The sequence below is a fragment of the Zootoca vivipara genome, chromosome 16, assembly GCF_965207765.1.
Source record: "Zootoca vivipara chromosome 16, rZooViv2.hap1.1, whole genome shotgun sequence".
Classification (NCBI taxonomy): Eukaryota; Metazoa; Chordata; class Lepidosauria; order Squamata; family Lacertidae; genus Zootoca; species Zootoca vivipara.
The window spans coordinates 34,399,762-34,420,357 of NC_142599.1; the positions used below are offsets into that span (position 1 = coordinate 34,399,762).

General features: G+C 49.8%; 1 protein-coding gene across 23 annotated transcripts in view; it reads left to right on the top strand.

The window, feature by feature from the left end:
* The window catches only part of TPM3 (tropomyosin 3), a 65,266-nt gene extending 47,215 nt beyond the window's left edge, over nucleotides 1-18,051 (top strand). For 4 of the 23 annotated variants that reach the window (XM_088659705.1, XM_060269658.2, XM_088659708.1 and 1 more), the window contains 4 exons: nucleotides 1,421-1,483; nucleotides 1,852-1,921; nucleotides 7,420-7,498; nucleotides 9,567-10,107. In XM_088659705.1, the coding sequence (XP_088515831.1) occupies nucleotides 1,421-1,483; nucleotides 1,852-1,921; nucleotides 7,420-7,498; nucleotides 9,567-9,570 (216 nt within the window). In that variant the 3' untranslated portion in view covers nucleotides 9,571-10,107. Of the gene's footprint in view, nucleotides 1-1,420; nucleotides 1,484-1,851; nucleotides 1,922-7,419; nucleotides 7,503-9,566; nucleotides 10,108-13,607; nucleotides 14,856-16,497 lie in introns of those variants that run through there. The other 19 variants (XM_088659706.1, XM_060269659.2, XM_088659709.1 and 16 more) reach the window with 6 other exon arrangements.
* The last annotated feature ends 2,545 nt before the right edge of the window (nucleotides 18,052-20,596 follow it).

The following is a 20,596-nucleotide window of genomic DNA, read 5'->3' on the forward strand; positions in this document are numbered from 1 at the left end:
GGTGTATTATTGAGATATTGCTTTTATTTTTATTTTATATACTGTGATCTTTTTATGTGAACTGTCCTGAGACCTCCAGGTATAGGGAGGGCGGTGTATATAAACTCAATCAATCAAATAAAATAAAAAGTGTTGGGAAGTGGGTGCTGCAAAGCCCCCTTGGATGTCTGCCACCCTTGGGCATTTAGCATATCGCATAGAATCTGATCGGCCCCACTCTGCAACACAAGACTTTCTTAGTTAAACTATGGAACTGTCTCCCACAGGAGGCGGTGATTACCACCCACCTAGACAGCTTTAAAAGAGAATTGGGAGCAAATCCATGGAGGAGAGGTTTATCGATGGCTACTTGACACGTGGCCGTGTTCTGGTCTCCACGGTCGGAGGAAGCAATGCTTCTGAATGCCAGTTGCTAGAAGCCAAGGGGGTGGCAGATAGCACTTTTGTGCTCGGATCCTGCTTGCCAGTTTTCTGCAGGGATCTGGTGTGCCCTTGTGAGAACGGGATGCTGGATTGGATGGGCCATTGACTTGGTTCAGCAGGCTCTTCTTACTTGGCAAGAGAGTGGTTGGGACCACAGCCACATTTCCCCCAGTAAGAGGCCGCAACGTTTGCAAAGAGTGGTTTCTGGGTGGAGCAGGGGAAGCTGTTCTGCGTACAGAGCTTTGCCATTGTAGTTGGAATATAACTCGGAGGCAGGCAGCCCCTAGTGGCCGAGGCTGATGGGAACTGTAGTGTACCAAAGTCCGGAGGGCGCACAGATTTTTCACTTAGCCCCTGGTACAACTTGCTTTTTCCAGCCTCACCTCTTACAAATGGAATGAACAAATCGCTTCCTGTAAAATATACTTGTTAATATTTAACGAAGCAGTTTCATGTGTAAAGACAAACAGGCTTGTTTAAAAAACCTCTGCTTTAAAGAACACAACCCTTTTGGCATTGGTATTATATCTAGGCATGTCTTTGCTAACGATAAATGCAAGATGTGGGTCCCTGGAGGCCCTTGGGAGTGCAAGTAGAATAAAAACCCTGTTTCAGGACTGTTCCCCCTACCCTCCCTCTAAAGAGCTGGAGGCATCTTCCTATCCTTACAACAACCTTGTGGGGTAGGGCAGGCTGAGAGCCAGCGGCAGACCCAAGCTCCCCCAGTAAGCTTAGTGGCCAAGCTGGGATTGAAGTCCTGGTTTCTCTCCCAGAATGAACGCAACACTCTTAACAACCGCACAACGTTGGCTGTCGTTTCCATTCTGCCTTCGCCCTCCCTATAGCAGAGGAAGGTCTGTTTCTTCAAGTTTTCCAGCAGGACTCGGAGTTGCTTGAGAAAGCTGTTGAGAGTTGGGATCCGGCCTTTACAGTGGGGTGCTGGTGGCGAGTAGCTCTGCTATGTCTGGACCCTGAGTTGTGTCTTCTCTCCCTCCAGTACTCTCAAAAAGAGGATAAATATGAAGAGGAGATCAAGATCTTGACCGACAAACTCAAGGAGGTGAGCTGCCAGCATGCCTTATGCGAAGGGTCAAGGTGGGTGGGTGTCATTTCTTAGGCCACTCCATGACAGCATGGGGCAAGATTTTGCTGAACTACAACTCCCAACATCCCTGGCCATTACCTTGCTGGCTGGGGCTGATGGGAACTGTACCCCCAACAACACAATGCTGGCTGCCCTTGTAATAGACTTGACTAGTATCCCCAGAGGAATGGCATATTGGGAAGAGTTCGGACATAATCAGTATGCAGTCCTGCTTGTAATGTAACCCCCCCCCCCCGCCCCGGGATGGACCGACGGAGGTGGGCAATCGAATAGATCAGACCTCCCCTTTCTTGACTGACCGCGACTCTCTCTCCCTTTCCCAGGCTGAGACCCGTGCCGAGTTTGCTGAGCGGTCAGTAGCCAAGCTGGAGAAGACCATTGATGACTTGGAAGGTAGGTGTGGACAGGAAGGTGGTGGAGTTGGATACCAGCTAAGCGGCTGGTAAAAACAGGAGCTGCTTCCTTGATACCGGCACATAGCATGCCGTGATTTTATTTCGCCACCCTGGTGTCTGGTTGTTGCAGATTCTTTACTCCCATCAGCCCCTGCTGGTGCTGGTCAAGGGGATGTTGGGAGTTGTAGGCCAGTGACGTCTTATCAGCAGCAGGGCTAGCAACCCTCTGCCTTTATTTTCCCCTCTTTTACCTTGAGGTCAGGTCTGGTGTTTTGTGCCTGTAGCCATTGTACGCGCAGCTCTCGATTATTCTGGTCCTGTGTCTAGGAGCCCTAGAAATAGAATACGTTTGTGTGTCTGTAAAGTACGTGGCCGGCCTGTCTGTCTGCAATGCAGTGTGGACTTTGAAAACTGCTTGGGGTGAGGCTAGGGGGAGTTGACCCCCTTCTACCTTGCTTTTTTGTTTTGTTTGCCCTCCAGTGGTCTCTGCTTCTTGAAGGCCGGAGGGAGCCTAAGCCCAGCATTCTCCAACCTTGAGTCTCCAATATGATGTCGGACTACAACTCCCATCAGCCCCAGCTGGCATTGTCCCAGTGGTCGGGCGATGGGAGATGTAGTCCAAGCAACCCAAGGCTGGGGGAACAGTGGCTTAAGCCACGATTCACCTGTCTGCTCTCTTTCCCCCTCTGCCCCCCCATTTGTCCATTCTGGCAACTTCATTGTTTTTAAAGCCTTGTTCCCCACCCCAAGGTGGATGCATGAAATTGACCTTAAGTGTCTCTTTCCTGGTGCATTTTGCACCAAACTTAGATTCGTTGACCCCCTTGGCGAGCTTCTAAAATTGCCATCGACTGTGGCTCCAAATCCTTAGGAATGTAAATGAAAGAAAGTCAAGGAACATCAATATATAATCATCGCTTATTCGTCATACATCGCCATTACTAGGAATCATAGAATGTAAAAACAGTAAGAATCTTACTCAATGCTGAGGTTCTTCATTGGCAAAGGGAGTTGCGCTGTGTACATGGCCCCAGGCCCTTTATTGCTGAGGCCCTTAGTCCCTAATTAACTTTTTTTTTTGCACTATACCTTGTAAATCTCTTTTCCACCTCGGCCCCCTTTTGGCCCCTAAGGGCTCTACTCGCCTCCTGCACAGTCCCATCAACCATTTACATGGGTCAATATCTTACCAGTTTGGGAAACCCTGCTCTAGAATGTGTTAAAGCCAGTTAGAAGTTGGGACTAGGGCATGGGAGACCCGGGTTCAGATTGCCACTCTGCAGCAAAGTTCCCTGCAGCGACCTTGGGCTAGCCGCTGCCTCTTTTGGCCCGACCTACCTTGCAGGGTTGTTGTGACGATAAAACGGAGCAGGAGGTGGAGAAGCTTGCTCATCACCTTGAGCTCCTTGGAGGAAAGGTGATATATAAATAGCATAGTGAATTTAAAAAAAAATCACGACTTCCTCCTGAGATTAACCTTGGGAATCCTAATCGCATTCCTGGCGCCCTTTCCTCTCTCCCACCTCTTCTGCCCTTGAGCTTGTTGCTCGGAAAGGGAATGACTGTTTAAAAATTGGTTTTTGTGTGTGAGAGTTGTGCTGATCACACCCTAGGTCCCTTCTCCTTGTTAGCGCCAAAGGCCCATATTTCAGCAAGCAAATACAAACCCTCATAATCATTTTCTGTGCAAGTCGTCCTAATTCTAGGCCGTAGGTCAGTGGTAGAGCATCTGCATTGCATGCAGAAGGTAGGGCTGGGAGAGACTCCTGTCTGAAATCCTGGAGAGCTGCTGCTGCCAGCCCGTGTAGACAGCTGTGAGCAAGATGGACCCAAGGGACTGACAACAGCGTAAGGCAGCGTCCTGCGTTTCTGTGCTCCAGTTCGTGCAAATGCCATAGGAAACCTCCTGATTTTAAAAAGAGGTGATGCTTTGTATTGACCACCACCTTTTTAAAAAATAAAATAAATACAGGGGTCATTTCACAAACCAGATGACCGAACCCTCTGTGCTGAAAGGGCCAAAGCCAGCTGAGATTTAAAGGTTTCCTCCGCAGCAGGTCTGTGTCTCCTTAGGCAAAGCTGCCAGGATGTCAAATAATTATGCATTGTTCACTTCCTATCTTGAAAAGCAGTCCTCACTGAATTGCCTTGATTTTACAATTTGAGGTATTGCGGCTGAGCTGCGGCCTCAGTGACACCTAGGCGGCCCTCCTTGCAGTAGAGCAGGCATAGGCAAACTCCGGCCCTCCAGATGTTTGCGACTACAATTCCCATCATCCCTGACCACTGGTCCTGTTAGCTAGGGATGATGGGAATTGTAGTCCCAAACATCTGGAGGGCCGGGGTTTGCCTTTGCCTGCAGTAGAGGTTAGCAGCTAAAAGCCCCTGAGGCCTTGTCTAGCCTTCCCCTCCCCAGTGGAGGATTTGTCGACTGCCGCCGACCCAGAAGCAATGCACTTTGGACAGCATTTATTGAGGGTGGGGTGAGGGTTGCCTGTCCCTGTCCCCATTCCACTCCTTGGAAGCCCTCACAGAAAACCAGCTGTGTCAGAAATGTCCCCCGGAATTACCTGTAGCTGAACCACATTTAAAAGATCAGGCGAAAGTTAACCCGGCTCTGTGCCGGCGGCTGCTGATAAGGGAAGTGGAAATATGTTTGTTCACCACAGGCCCAGCCCCATCTAAGAGTACCTTTGCAGCTCTGGAGAATCAGAGGGTGTTCACCTGCCCACACTCACTGTTTAATCTGCTAGGAGTGAACAGGTGTGGCCTTGTTTCCAAGAGCCGAAGGCGTTATCCTTTAGACCTTGGGGAGAAACAAAGAGGCCTTCTTTATTTCAATTAAACTCTCAAAAAAAACAACCCAGTGGGTGTTGGTCAGGGGAAAGCATGCAGGTGAAAAACCTCCATGGGTGAAATTTAACCTGCCGGGGGCCCTATTTTGACCTGTGAGGCCACCCCCCCCCCCGCAAGCCTGTCCCTGCCCTGCCCTGCACACCAGATGTCAAATGCATTTGCAGTTGTTCCTGTGGAAACAGGATCCGCCTTTCAAAAGCTGTGGCAAATGCGAGCTTTCCCCAGGTTGATTCTAATCTCTGCTGCAAGCCCCACTTTCGGCAGGGAAAGTGGTGCCAGATTCTTCCTTTGCAGCCCTTGGTTTGCTAGAAAGGAAGGGAGTTGGGGACATGCTTTAGTGCGCTCCCGATTCTAAGACATGACTGAAGGCGATTGGCCGGTTGGGTGACTCCACCTCCCTGCCAAACATGGCCCACAGAGAGAGTAGGCCAGTTCTGGATCTGGCTGGCAGAGGGTGGCTTAGGGTCCACTTTTCCCACCCTTTCTTAACATTTGAAAAATCTTTTAAAAGAAGAAGAAGAAAAGAATAGGTTTTTATGTGTTTTAAACTCCCAAATGTGGAATTTATGGTTCAGATGCAAATAAGTGTATTTACCGTAGTTTTTTTTATTTAACAATGATGTTTGGTGTGCTGTCCTGAAACAAGGTTTTCTGGGTAGCTTGTAAGTATATATAAACAACCCAAGCACAACTTAAAAACAAAATAAAAGATGAGGGTGTTCATTGGAAGGGAACTTAACTAGCCCCTGTCCCTTCTGCAGCCCTCTGTGACTTCCCCCAAGCCTCTATGGAAGATGTGAGGGGTCTCCTGGAGGGTCTCTCTCTCTGTGTGTGTGTGTCCCAGGGTGTTTGTATTCAAGGATGGAAAGTTTGTTTCCTGCTTGGCAGGGGGTTGGACTGGATGGCCCTCGTGGTCTCTTCCAACTCTATGATTCTATAAGTGTTCCTTCTATTAACCTGGGTTATTTAGCAAGCCAAACCTGTATCTCCAGTGGAATTCCAATAGTATCCATTTCTTCTCCCTTTCCATTCTGCAAAAAGTCACTCTTCTGCCCAGATTTGAAATCCGAATTGCAAGACGTGGCTCAGATATCTTGCTTTGCCTTGTCGTTCTTGTCTATCGTCAGGGGCGTATTTTGGTAATATGGTACCCCAAGTGAGGACAGAATTTGGCCCCATATATTATTTTCAAATTTTCCATTTTTTATATATTTTGCACCCTCTCAATTCAGCATCCTGTGCGGTGAAACAGCTCCACCCTAAATAATCCAGTACTGGTATCACAGAGTGTTTTTTCCTCTTACTGGGTTTTTTTTTTAAATGCTTTCACTTCTTTGTTCGTTGAGTTGTTTGTGAGCTCATGGCCCCAAAATAAAAAAACTGAATTGCAGCTGGCACTCTAAACCCAAGTCAAGACACAATTGCAGTAGTTTGTGGCGTGACCCATAGGTCATAAGAGTAAACATTCGGAAAAGGCCAAATAGTGACTCAGGAAACTCTAGCAGTTGACTGGATGTTTCAGTGTCGGTTCTGCCCGGACACTGAGGTCCAGCGCCGAGGGCCTTCTTCTGGCGGTTCCCTCGCTGCGAGAAGCCAAGTTACAGGGAACCAGGCAGAGGGCCTCCTCGGTAGTGGCACCCGCCCTGTGGAACGCCCTCCCACCAGATGTCAAAGAAAAAAACAACTACCAAAATGACAATTTCTTACAGATGCGAAACAGGTATTAGGTGGCACCTGTAACAGTGCTAATTCTGCAGATCAAAGTGGTCGAGTGGACATGCATTGGGGGGGGGGCCAAGGTGTTTTCACAGACCCCAAGCTGTTAAATAGTAACACCTTAAACTTAGCCCAGTAGCAAATTAGCACCCAGTGCGGATCTCTGAGCACAGAAGGTATTATAGGCTGGCAAGGCCTCCTATCAGCAGTCTTGCTGAAAGATTCTGCACTAACTGCAGCTTCTGTATAGTCGTACCTTGCATCTCAAAACACCTTGGCTCCCGAACAAATTGAAACCCGGAAGTGATTGTTCCGGTTTTTGAACGTTCTTTTGGAAGCTGAACGTCCGATGAGGCTTCCACGGCTTCCAATTGCCTGCAGGAGCTTTCCTGCAGCCAATCGAAAGCCGCGCTTTGGTTTCTGAACGTTTTGGAAGTCGAACGAACTTCCGGGACTGGTTTCGTTCGACTTCCAAGGTACGACTGTATAGCACAGGCATCCTCAGACTTTGGCCCTCCAGATGTTTTGGACTACAATTCCCATCTTCCCCCAACCACTGGTCCTGTTAGCTAGGGATCATAGGAGTTGTAGGCCAAAACATCTGGAGGGCCGCAGTTTGGGGATGCCTGGTATAGCACATTGCATCAATCTTGTCTTGTAATAACCAGTCCATGAGCTACTCTGGCTAGGTTTTCCTAGTGCAGGAACGGGTCCGTAGCTGTCAAAGGTTTCTCTGTGATTGGTTCTTCCGTTTGCCTTGGCCGCCATTGGGGATCCATTCTCTGCCATATGTGTATATCTGACCTCACTCTTCCCTCCTTCCCTCTCTAAATCCATCACCGGCTCCCCTTTCTCCTCCTCCTCCTGACGGCCTGGACGACCTGCCTTCCCTCACTTCTCCTCACCCCCCTTTTCTTTAAATAGACGAGCTGTATGCCCAGAAACTGAAGTACAAAGCCATTAGCGAGGAACTGGACCACGCCCTCAATGACATGACCTCCATGTAAATACCGGCGCTTGGGCCTGTTGGCTGCGCGGGGAGGGGGCTTGTGTGTTCGCCTCCGCTTCAGCGTGCCTTGTGTGCTGTGGCAAGCGCGGTACTAATACTGCTCCAGCGGTTGGGCTAGGCTGTTCAGGTGTCGCTGGACTCCCGACTCCCGCCGATGACGACCATTGTGCATGCTGGCTGGGTGTTGCGAGTCCAGCCAACCTTCTGATGTGGCCCTACAGCTTCCCCACTCCCCGCTCCACGCCTCTGTAACTGCATTTATTATTAGGTGGTCCCTGATTGGCTGGGACATGTGTGCAAGACAGGAGGCCAGGGACCTTGGCTCCCCAGGAGTTGCTGGATGACAGCTCCCATCATCCATCGCCAGTGACCATGCTTTCCGAGGCTGATGGGAGCTGGGAGACCAGCCTGCATCTGTAGGGCCACAAGCTCCCCTACGCCTGGCCCTAGAGTTGCATCAGGCGATGCCAAGCTAGACAGTCCAGGGGGCTGACTTTGTATAAGGTAGTGTGCGTGATTTGAAAATTTGGTTAGCTTGGTTAACTTGAGACTCCTTCGGGTAGTGATAAAGCAGGATATCAAATCCAAACTCAACTCCCCTCCCATGGTGAAAGCAATCCCTCCTGTGTGGTATCTGAAGAAGTGTGCATGCACACGAAAGCTCATACCAAAATATAAACTTAGTTGGTCTTTAAGGTGCTACTGAAGGAATTTTTTTATTTTGCTTCGACTCAGACCAACACGGCTACCTACCTGTAACCTCCTGTGTGTGTTTGGCACAGTGTGTCTAGCCAGCATGGCGACTCACAGATAATGTTGGACTCCAGCTCCCACCGTCAGGGTCAATGAGGAGTTAGGAATCCACCAAATCTGGAAGACCACAGGTTCCCCACCTGCTGCTGAGCAGCTCGTTCGAACCATCACTTTTATTTGCAGTTGACAGACCCTTTAAGCGATTAATAGCAATTTTATAACGATGGACAATAGCCTTTAAAAAAGCATGTTGATGTGACTGAAAAACACAGGTTTTAATGCTAGAGGTTTCCATCAATATAAATATATTGATTATAAGTGATCTGAAACAGATATCCATATTTACAAACTCCGCCACTTTCTCTGCAGCTAACATTGGAGCCCTGGAGCAAAGTGGAGCTCAGAAGAGTGGCTAGGGATATTTTAGGTCTTTCCAGCCCCTTGATAGAAACTACAGTGGAAAAGGGCATGTAGGACAGACTCCACAAAGGCAGCATCCCTTCTCATTGGGGTTTTGTTGTACCTGCCTTCCAATAAATTGGACTGGAGAACATTTAAGCCCTGCCAGAGTGAACCACTCGACCCCCTTCCCTCCCCCTTCCTGCCTTTTGGTTGAATCAGGGCGGACCCTGTTTCCTGCCTCCATGAAGGGCAAGGCCTTTCAATTCCTCTTTCCAGGTAACTACAGCAGGCCACTCCGGAAGAAGGGTTCCACACCCTCGTCCCCTTTGGGAGGAAAGGAGGGACAGAGCTTTCTTTAATAAATAAAAAATATTGAGACTTTGGTGAATGAATTAACACATCTCCCCCCAAAAAACCCCCCGCACTCCCCCCCCTTTTTGCATTGGGTTGGGGAGGCGTTGCAAGGAGCATTTGTGTGTGGCTACCTTGGTTCACTGACAGCATGAACCTTTGCCCTTCCCACTTCCATCTCCCTGATACCTCCTCGGGTGTGTGTGTGTGTGTGTTCAGGGGGGTTGTATCAGGTTAGAGGCGTGGCGCGTATTAACCAGAAGTTGCTTTGCAACGGCTGGGCATGTGTTTGCAGGGCGAACCGCTTGCATCTTACTTCCCTTTTTCAAAAAACAAAAGTTTGGTTTGATATAACCGGCTGCTTTTTTGGCCTCTTGTTTGTGCGTGGGCTCGGTTTGCGGATTTGACGGGAAACTCCCCTGTCCTTTCCTTTCCCCTAACCACGGAATGCGTTCCTCAAGTGTGCCGTGCCGAGATCCCTCTCCCTTATTCTCTTTCCATGCACCACGTTGCAACGGCCTTCTTTCCTTCCTTCCTATCTCTCTCTCACCTACAGATAAAATCTGTGATTCCAAAGCTCCACTTAGTGGCTTCTTCCCGCAGCTTCTTCACTTTTTTCCTTCCGGATTTCTTTTTGGTCTTGTTTTCTCTCCCTCCATTTGCTCCTGTCGGCTGATCTTTCCCCCCTGCAACGTCGCCTCATCCTACACTGGCGCTCGGGGGCATCCGTGGGAACAAGCCTCTTCCCTACGCTGGGATGTGCCTGACCTCGCGAGCTGTCGGACTGCTGCCTCTCCCCCTCCCCGACTGGGCCACTCCGCTGCACCCTTGGTCTGGAAAACAAAGCGGCCTTTGTGACGCCCGGACATGCCAGACTCTGCCCGGGCGTGGGGGAGCCAGGGGCGGGGTACGGGATTCTTGGCCACAGAGCTAATAGGAGCCTGGCTGGCTTGCAAGCGGGGTGACACTTCTGGCGTATGTGTGTGTTTGTGTGCTCCTGGAGACCGTGCTGCTGTAGCGACTGTCGCACTGTTGGCTTTTACGAAACAGATTTGTGTAACCGTCGGCGGAATGTAATATAGACATGATGCACTAGATGCTGGGCCGGGTCTGATTTTTCCACCACCTTTCCACACACACACACAAAAAGACTTGTGGCTGTTGCACTGTGAATAGTTACTCTGGGTTCGCTAAACACATTTTGCAAAGTGTGTGACACACACTCACACGAGAACCCCTGCATGAGGCATGGCGTTGTCCACACAGCGACACCCTCGACACCATTTTATATTTGGGGAGGGGGGAGGAAACGATCTTGGGCAGGGATGAAAGGATCGTAAAACTGCATAAGCCCTTTACTCTCTCCCCACTTCATAAGCTGAGCGGTCGGTGTGGGTCCCCGCAAAAGGAAACACTTCACACCGTGCATAACAAAACCGGTAATTCGCTGCTGCAAGAATGTGATGTCGGTGGCGTCTTACTACACGATTCACCTTTTCTTAAATGGACATTGGGGAAGCCTCTCTGGGTCAGTCCAAAGGCCCACATAGTCCAGGGTCCTGTTCTTGCAGTGGCCAGATACTTTTAAAACCATTTAAATAAAAAATCTTCCAGGCAATGCAACCAATATATTACACGTAAGTACAGCTCTGCTGGATCAGGCCAAGGGCCCATGTTGTCCAGCATCCTGTTCTCTCAGTGGCCAAATAGATTCCTCTGGGAAGCCAACAAGTAGCCTTATCCCCCACGAATTTGCCTAATCCCCTTTTAAAGGCATCTGAGATGCTGGTCATCACCCCTTCTTGTGGGAGCGAATTCCAGAATTTTAACTATTGTGCAGAGAAGTCCTTTCATTTTGTCTGTATTAGGTCTGCGTGTTCAGAGGCTGCATACCTCTGACTCCCAGTTGCCAGGGGACATCCAGTGGCCTGGCTTGCAGGCTTCCTGGAGACCCAGAGCAGACAAGCTGCTGTTTCTCTCCCCCCCCCCCATGGGGCTGCTATATAAGATGCCCCTCTGGTCCGATCCAACAAGGCGCAGCTATCTCTGAGTAATGTTGTCACGACATTCTCATCGGGACAGCAGCTGCTAAATGCTGAAACAAACCCATGTTTGTGCTGCAGAAGGTGTGCTTTTGGGGAAGGGATGCAGCTCAGTGCCAGAGCCCCATGCTTTGCATGCTGAAGGTCCCAGGTTCGATCCCCAGTGTCTCTGGAAAGGGCTGGCTGCTCGTCAGAAGCACACTGCTCTTCTGTCTGCACTCGCTCAGCCTCTTCCACAACCCCTGCCCATGTTAAGACATGCCCATGTTTTATTGGATGCCAGGATTGGACAACCGCCACCCTCTCCTTTCTGAACCCCTACCCCCCGCCTCACTGCATCTAGGAGCATCCGAGGGGTTGGGATTCTGGTGCATTTTGAACGAGGCGGGCAGCATCAAGGGATCTGGTCCAAGGGGAAGATGGGAACATCAGGCCTGTCACCCGCATGGGAACAGGAAGTGAGGGGGCTGCTTTGAAACACTCTCGCTCCGTGATTGGAACCAGCTCTACTTTTGCCAGAGCTTCCCAGGCGCCACTTCTCCCGCATAGGGGGATCTAGCCCTTCAATGCTGCTCTTTTTTCCTCCTTCCTCCTGTGAGCGCTTTTTTGGGGGGGGGGAGGTTTCATTTGCGTGGGGCTGTTTAGCATACCCAAAAGCTGCTTGGTCATGATGCCGCTCAGCTTGCCAGATCTCATCTTCAGACCAGCGTGTTATTTATCTCAGGCCGCCCAGCTGTTTCCCCCTCTTCCTGGCCACGGTGCTTGCATATGGAAAGGGAGTGGGCGGTTCCCCAAAGGGCTGGGGTTTCTTGCACAGAAAGCATTGCAGGTTTAATTCCCTGGCACGTCCTTGTTAACTGCCTGAGAACATGGGGGAGCTGCTGCCGGCCAGAGTTCTGGGCTAGATGGGCAGGTGGTGGACCCGCCCAGTGTGAGGCAGTCTCCAAGGAACATAAGATCCCCACTGGATCAGGCCCAGAGACTCATCCAGTCCAGCATCCTGTTCTGATAGGGGCCGACCACGTGCCTGCAAGCAAGATTCAAGCACAAGAACCCTCTTCCCAACCCGCTGTTTGCAGCAGCTGGAATCTAGAAGCATCACTGCCTACAAAAACTACCAGTGACTCTCTAGGGTAGGTGGTCCACGACCTTTTTGGACCAGAGGGCACATTTGGAAATGTAGGAACAACAAAACAACTCATTTCACAGAACGAAAAACTGGCAGTGCTCAGAATGCTGACCCCTCTGAGTAGGCAAAGCACTACACACCCAAAACAAAACTGGTAAACAAAGACCCCCCCATATATATATATTTTAAAAAATAAGTAGTGAGGGGCAGGGGGCCTTGCTGAGCACTAGGGGCGGGTACCATTGCGGGATCTCCAGCTTCTAGGGTTTCGGACAGGAGTCTCTCTGTGCTCTTGCTGCAGGTATTGTGGCTTCAACCCACACAAAAGCCCCTTTCCGTACAGAGCCGGGATCTATATAAGGTTGGAGCTGTGCTCAGCTGCTCTATTTACCTGTTTGGAGGGCATTTTGCCCGCTACGGGTAGAAAAAGCATCCTTCCATGTGGCTTCCCCCTGCTGCTGGCACAGGATAGGTTGCCATGTGCTACTCGTAAGGCAGTGCAAGGGAGGAGCTCGTGGCTGCAGCCGAGAGCCCCATTTTTGCATATCCTTGGGGAGGAGGGCCGTAGCTGAGTGACACAGCGTGCGTGCAGAAGGTCCCGGGTTCAATCCCAGGGTAACAGGGGCAGCGGAGCTGAGAGACGCCTTTGCTGGAGACTCTGGAGAGCTGCCGCCACTCCCTGTAGACAAGGATGTGTGTGCAGCCAGTGGCCGTCATCCCTGACCATTGTCCATGCTGGGAGAGGAAGAACACAGTTGAACTACAAATCCCATCATCCCTGACCATTGGCTATGCTGGCCTGGGGGCTGATGGGAGTCCAGCAACTTCTAGAAGGCCACCAATTCCTGCCTCCTTTCTGTGTACGCAATACTGAGCTAGGTGGAGTTCTGGTCCGGCTCTGAAAGGCAGCGCCGTATCTGCCATGCTGTGGTATGTCTTGCGCTCATTCCCCCCTGGCCTGTGAGTGCTTTGCCAGCAGTCTTCCTCTCTCACCGCCTTTCTGTTCAGCCCGATACCCCCCATTGCTCCGAGATGGGACAACGCTCCGTAGGCATCTCTCTTTAAAACAGAAGCAGAAAACTTGACTAAATTACGATCCCGGGAGCAGATCCCACTCTCATTTCTTAAGCTGTTCTAAAACATGAAGCCTCTTCTTTATTTATTTCTCTTATTCTCTCCCCCCACCCTCAGCCAGCGTTGTTCTGGCAAACCTCTCCCTGACCCCCTTTTTTTATTTTGCTTGAAACCAGCTGGGTTGGCATGGCATTAACTGAGGCGGGGGACGTGCCCCATCTTTTGGTACTCAACTAACCTTCCTTTTTCTTTTTTTTTTGTCCTCTCTCTTCTCTCTCTTTCCCTCTCTCATTTTGTTTTTCCTTCTCCTAATCTCCTCCTCTTCCTCCTCCTTCCTCTTGCCTCTGCACAGAGCGTCTGTACAGCCAGCTTGAGAAAAACCGGCTGCTGGCCAATGAGCTGAAGTTAACCCTGCATGATCTGTGTGACTGAGAAGGGGGTCTCTCCTCTGATCCTGTTTAAAGCCAGCTTTATTTGGCGAGGCGCTGGGGGGGGAGCCTGCCGGACGCAGACTTGAAACCGGAGCGCACACTCTTCCTCCCCCCCCCTTTTCTTTCTAAAGACTGGCTGACTTAGGACACTTATTGCAGTTTAATTGGAGCACTTGATGATGCTTAGCCTTCTTAATGTACTTATTTTTCTAAGCTTTTTGTTTTTCTACAAAAGCAGGGTATTACTCACCGCCTGCTTTCTTGGCGCAGTAGGTTGCTAGCACAGGCCTGGTAGAGTGTTCATCAGCCTCGGGAGTCCCCAAAGCTTGTTTTGGACTACAAAACCCATCATCTACAGCCAGCTTAGCCAACGGCGGAGGATGATGGGCCTTGTAGTCCAGCAACATGTGGGAACCCAAGGTTGACAGTAGTAGCTTCTTCTTGTAGATGCAGGCTGGGGAATCTGCAGCCCTCTTGGACTCCAAGCTTCTTGCTTCCAAGACACCCCAGATTGTTGATTGAAGCTGGTGTGAATTGGGGGTGCTTCACATCACCTGGAGGCCCGCAGGTTCCCCAGCCCTGCTGTAGAAGACTAGCATAGCAGTGGCTGCTTAACGTTCTTGGCGTGGGGCGGCTCTAGATTTCTCTCCCCACCAGGCAAAGCTCCTGTAGCTACTTCCGTTTACACCCCTTTCTATGACGCGGGTCTTCTGTAGCTGGACATTCTTTCTTTTTTCTCTCCCTGCTCCCTTTTAGACCCCTCTTGCATGGATTGGCTGACTTGGTTATTTCCAAAAAGTTATCCTTTTCTTGTACCAATAAAACCACTGGCCCACTTGGTTACGTGCCTGGCGTGTCCTTTCCCTGACTTTGCTGTTTCTTTTGTTGGATAAATGTTGCTGTCTCGCAGGTATTTTTTTTTAAAAAAAGGTGTGTGTGCGCACACACACTTTTCGTTCCACGGAGGAGATTGGGTAGGTATCAACCTCTGGAGCAACGCCTGGACAGAAGGGGGCACCCTGTCGCTATGGGAACAGTGACCAGAATGGCGTAACCACGCCGGAAGCAACTGGACGCTGGTCCACCGATCAGGGGAAACCCTTTGATGCTTGGTCAAATGGGACATCTGCGTCTGCCATCTTGGGGACTCAACCAGCTATCCTCAAAAGGCAATCGCCTACTTCATTTATTCTTTTGGCTCTTTCCAACCCACCATTCTGAAGCTTGGGAATGCATGGGAGCTGCCCACTCTCCTTCCAAAACTGCCAGAGGAGCAGAAGTCTGCCCGACTCATCTCAGAATCACACGCTTCCATGTACGGGTTGCACTGCGGCGATAGGTCTGCCTTCCGCCTGCCGTTCGGTTTTTTGAGATACCGCGCCCGCCATTGCTGCTCTGCTTGCCGGCGTCTCGATCCCACTGCCCCCCCCCAACCCAAAAGGGGCCGTGCCTTCTCTCCAGCCTGCTTTTAAATCCCCCAACCACACGTGGCTTCCTTGCAGACAGGGCGGGATCTAGGGAAGCGTTCACGTTCCTCCTTGAAGTGGGCGCGAGGGAGCTTTTAAAAAGGCACAAGGCTCCACGGTGTCGCCTCTGCATGTCGGCCATGGCTGTGTCTGGGGTTTGTCTGTTTTTCAAAAAGGTCTTTTTAGCTTTGCAGCCAAGGCATGACAAACGAGGCAATTGCTTGAGCTTGGTTGGAATTTTATATGTACGCCTCTCTGTGGGAGTGAATATGGCACGCAAGGCATTTCCCCCTCAGGTAAAAAAAAGCCCACATTGTGATCAGGATTCTAAAGTTGCACAGGTACAGAAAAAGCCACAGGGGGGAGCCCTGGGATCGCCATCCAATTTTGGGAGCATCTTAGCTTTAATAATAATATAAATAAATAAATAAATCCCCAAGCTGCATTTGAAAGTTTGCTGCTGTAAATCTCAGGAGCCGGAGAGAGGGGGCTGGCATGCAGGACGACCCCCTCTGCATGTTCATTTGGGAGATAGCCCCACCACGGTGCTTACACCCTGGGTGAGCGAGGTTCAGTTTACACCTCCAGGATGCCCCCGAATGCTGTTCACTTGGAACTGCGGGTGGTGGAAATGCTGTTGAACCTGGGTCCTGCTTGCGGTCTTCCCAGAAGATGCACCTGGTTGGGCACTGTGAGAAGAGGGTGCTGAGCTAGAAATGCCTTTGGCCTGATCCAGCAGAGCTGTTCTTACAAGTGGAAGTGAAGGGAAGCGGAGGGGGGGTCCTTGAGCCTTCATGCCCAGCCTCTGCGGGCTTCCTGGAAGAATCTGATCGGCTGCTGTGAGAACAAGACGTTGGACTCCTTGCGTTCCTAGCATTTAAGGAGCAAGGCTTCAGCATAGCCTGTTCTCCTTTCTTCTCTGCTGTTGGCTCAGTCCGGATCAAGGGGGGGGGGGTCACAAAGACGAGCAGCTGAGCCAAAGTTTGGGTGGGGTGTGTGTGTCAAACTGGCCACATTTCCCCCCGGCATGGGGCACGCAACAGCTCTGAAAAACCTGCAGGCCCGGCTGGGTGACAACCAAGCATCTCTGCATGTGGATGGCGAAAGCGTAAAATGGAAGCATGAGGGTGGATGGGGTGGGGGGGTGGGGAGAGACCTAGCGTTCCAGCTTGGTTCGGCGGGTGGGGGGGCAGGCAAACAGAATCAAAAGCTTTTGCGCGGCTGCGTTTGCTGTGAAGGGCACTGCGTTGCTGGGGGAGGGGCGCACCTTTCTGGGAGGGCGCGAGCCCGCTCTGGAAACTCCCGCTTGACCCGGCCGTTCATGGTCTCTGCTCTTCCTTTCCAGATAAACTGAAATGCACCAAAGAAGAGCACCTCTGCACGCAACGGATGTTGGACCAGACTCTGCTTGACCTGAACGACATGTAAAAGACCCCGCCCGCCCGCCCACCAGCCTCACCCTGGCTCCCCCACCCACCCCACTGCCTTTTTTTTAGCCAATCCAGCGGGCAGCTTCCTGCTGGGGCCGGCTCCGTCTTAAAAAGAAAGAAAAGTTGACCTGTAACCCTTGAAAGGGTCAAAGGTTAACCTTCCAGCTCTCGTTGCCAACTTAACCAAAAGCCTCTGCCAATCCACCTCCTCTCTTATCTTCTCTCCAGTCCCTCCACCCCACCCCACCCCAATGATTATGGGTCCATCAGACCGGGCAGTTGCCAGCAGCATCACGAAACGAAAACCCGGCATGCAACATGATATTCCCGGGGGGGGGGGGGGCTGTCTGATGTGTACATTCCTTTGCAATCGTGGGGGGAGAGGGTAATTCTTTTGCAGTGGGGAAGTAAAACACCCCTTGCGAGGAACATTGTGTGTAACACCTAGGGCTCACAAGCTTGTGGGTTTTTAGAGGTCTGCGGTTTCACCTCCTTGACCTGCCTTTTTTTTTTTTTTTTTTGCTTGCCAGGTTTTGGGGGGGCGGGGTTTGGTTGGAACGGGACAGCTCTGCAGCCTGTGGAAAGGTTGCAAATGTCCTGCCTGAGCCAGATGAATGAAAAAGCCTCATGGAATTTATTGAGGGGGACAGGAACGTGGCCTCTGTACAAAGAAATCCCTCTTAAATTTTTTTTCATGGGGGTGGGGAGTACCTAGAAATTCTTTGCTTCTGGCAGAGGTATGAGGTGTCCGTGTGTGTGTGTGTGTGTTGCCAAAATGGTGCAGTCTTAACACACTCTCTTGTGCTTTATAGCTATTTCTAGTTTGGGGAACACAACTATATCAAAATATATCACGTTTCATGATCCATTTTACTCTCTAAACACGCACCTAACTCTTTTCCTCGAGCACCTTGGCCTTCTTCCCTCCTTCAAGCTTCTTACACCTGGTTACTTAGAACAGGCTGCTCCCCAGTCTCCTGTCCCCGTCGTAACCAAGAAATCTCTCTTCCCCAGCTAGGCTTAGCTTGCTCTGTGCTTTTTTTGAGTAAAAGCTTTTGTAGCTTCTGTGTATGGTTGTGTGAGTGAGAGGAGAGGGGCTCTTTTTTATCCTAGTGCTCTTCCGGACGCAAGGGGTTGGTTCCCTCCCCTTCTTGACCTGCGGGATTTTACTGTACTGTCTTAAAACAAAACAAAAAACTGGATACCAGCCGCCACAAGGCCCTTTGCTGTTTGGAGACTTGATTTATCAAGGTGTGTGGGGTTTATTTTTGCCTTTGTGTAAAAAAAAAGGAGGGGGTCGCCTTTAAGGAGAGAGGAAAAAGTGTTCATGGTGTGGCGGTCTTTTTTTTTTTTTTTAAGCGGCCAGTGTGGAAAAAATGAGGAACCATATCAAGTATTTTGATACTAAAAAAACTTGTCTTTTATTGTCTGATTTTTTTGGGAAATAATAAACAGAAGCATTCCCTCCACTGTTGCAACTTTCTTCTTGTTTTCACAAGGGGCTTGTTAATTGTGGATAGTGATGTGAGGAGTAATTACCAGGAGGGGGAAGAGTTGGTTTATAGGTACAGTGGTACCCTGATTCTCAAACTTAATCCATTCCGGAAGTCCGTTCCAAAACCAAAGCGTTCCAAATCCACGGCACGCTTTCCCATAGAAAGTAATGCAAAATGAATTAATCCGTTCCAGACTTTTAAAAACAACCCCTAAAACAGAAATTTAACATGCATTTTACTACCTCTGCAGTTGTTAGGGGACGCGGGTGGCGCTGTGGGTTAAACCACAGAGCCTAGGTCTTGCCGATTAGAAGTTCAGCGGTTCAAATCCCCGCGACGGGGTGAGCTCCCGTTGCTCGGTCCCTGCTCCTGCCAACCTAGCAGTTCGAAAGCACATCAAAGTGCAGTACAGTGGTACCTCGATTTATGAACACAATTGGTTCCGGAAGTCTGTTCATAAACTGAAGCGAACTTTCCCATGGAAAGTAATGGAAAGTGGATTAATCTGTTCCAGACGGTCCGTGGAGTACTCAAACTGAAGCGTTCATAAACTGAAGCGAACTTTCCCATTGAAAGTAATGGAAAGTGGATTAATCCTTTCTAGACCGGTCCACGGAGTACTCAACCAGAAGCGTACTTAACCCGAAGTATGGGTGTAATTGGTTCCGGAAGTCTGTTCATAAACTGAAGCGTTCATAAACTGAAGCGAACTTTCCCATTGAAAGTAATGGAAAGTGAATTAATCCGTTCCAGATGGGTCTGTGGCGTTAGTAAACCGAAAATTCATAAACCGAGATGTTCATAAACCAAGGTTCCACTGTAGATAAATTGGTACCACTCCAGCAGGAAGGTAAACTGCATTTCCATGCGCTGCTCTGGTTTGCCAGAAGCGGTTTAGTCATGCTGGCCACATGACCCGGAAGCTGTATGCTGGCTCCATCGGCCAATGAAGGGAGATGAGTGCCGCAACCCCAGAATCGTCCGCGACTGGACCTAATGGTCAGGGGTCCCTTTACCTTACAGTTCTGTTAATGGTTCTCTTGCCTTTGCTGCTTTTATCCATTTCAGCAGTCACACAATCAATCAGTAGCTGAACTGGGTTCCACACAGCCACAAAACCAAGTCACAGTCACGAAAACGAAAAAGCCACAGAAGCACAAACTCGAAAAACAAAACAAAAGCACCAAATATAAGCTCCAAATATCACCTCCGTGTTGCGTGGGTGCTCGGGACTCAACAGGTGACAGAATAGAACCCTCAGAAAGGAAAAGGAAGTCTCCAGTTACAAACAGAACACATTTAGAAAGGAAGCGGAACAGTAGGGACTCAAAACGGAGCTTGTTTGGCTTCCCAAAAAAAGTTTGAAAACCAGAACACCTATATCCAGGTTTGCAGCATTCGGGTTCCAAGTACCGTAGTTCGAGAACTGAGGTACCACTATACTAACTTCCAGGTCCTATAGGCACGGGTGAGGGGAGCCTTCTGAAGACCACGTCCTATTGGTAGTATAAAGTGGGTGGATCAGCGGGTGCAACTCCTCAACACGAATGCGGGGAACCATTGGGGAACCAGATGTCAATGGTACCTCTACTTACTAATTTAATGCGTTCCGAACGCACATTCGTAAGTCGAAATAATTTGTAAGTCGAATCCCATAGGAATGCATTGGGAGAAAAAATTCGTAAGTCGAAGCAACCCTATCTAAAAATTCATAAGTAGAAGAAATCCTATCTAAACCGCATCCAAGATGGCGGACGGAGCTCCGTTCGTAAGTAGAAACATTCGTAGAGTTATTCATAAGTAGAGGTACCACTGTACAGCTCCCATCAGCCCCAGCAAGCATGGCCAGTGATTAGGGATTATGGGAGTTGTAATTCAGCAACATCTGGATGGCCAAAGGTTTCCTACACCTGTGTGTGCAATTTGGGGAGGGTGCTGTGACATAACACAAAACAACCGCCACGTGAGAGCAGAAAAAGATGGAATCATGAAATTAATAAGAGTGTTTTGTGTCCCACTGTTTAGCTAAAAAGGCTCCCTCCATTAAGAGAGACGGTCCCTGTCTGCAGGCTTACAATTAAAAAATAACAACCCGCACACACACACACAAAATGCAAGGGGACAGGGAAGGAAGAGAGGGGGAAATTATACTCTTGCACCAATTCTTAAACAATTTGTTCCTATAGTGGCCAGTTAACCCAGTTCAAGGATAGGAGGTGCCTGATGGAACTGGGCTTTCAATCTCTTGATGGTGTGGGCGAACTGTCCACCTCCAAATATCACCTGTCCTATCAATGGGGAACTTATATCAGGTACCACCACAGATGTTTCCAGGGAGATGCTCTTTGCTTGTTCTCCCCTGTTCAAAGGTGGGTGTCCGATCCTGGCACACGCTGAAATGCAGATATATTTAACATGTTGTGTTCAATGCAGGAGTGGAACAGAGTCAGTGTACATGGGGACTGAAAAGGAAGAGCAAACCTTTCCTTGTCCATTGTGGAATTTTGAGGGGATGTTC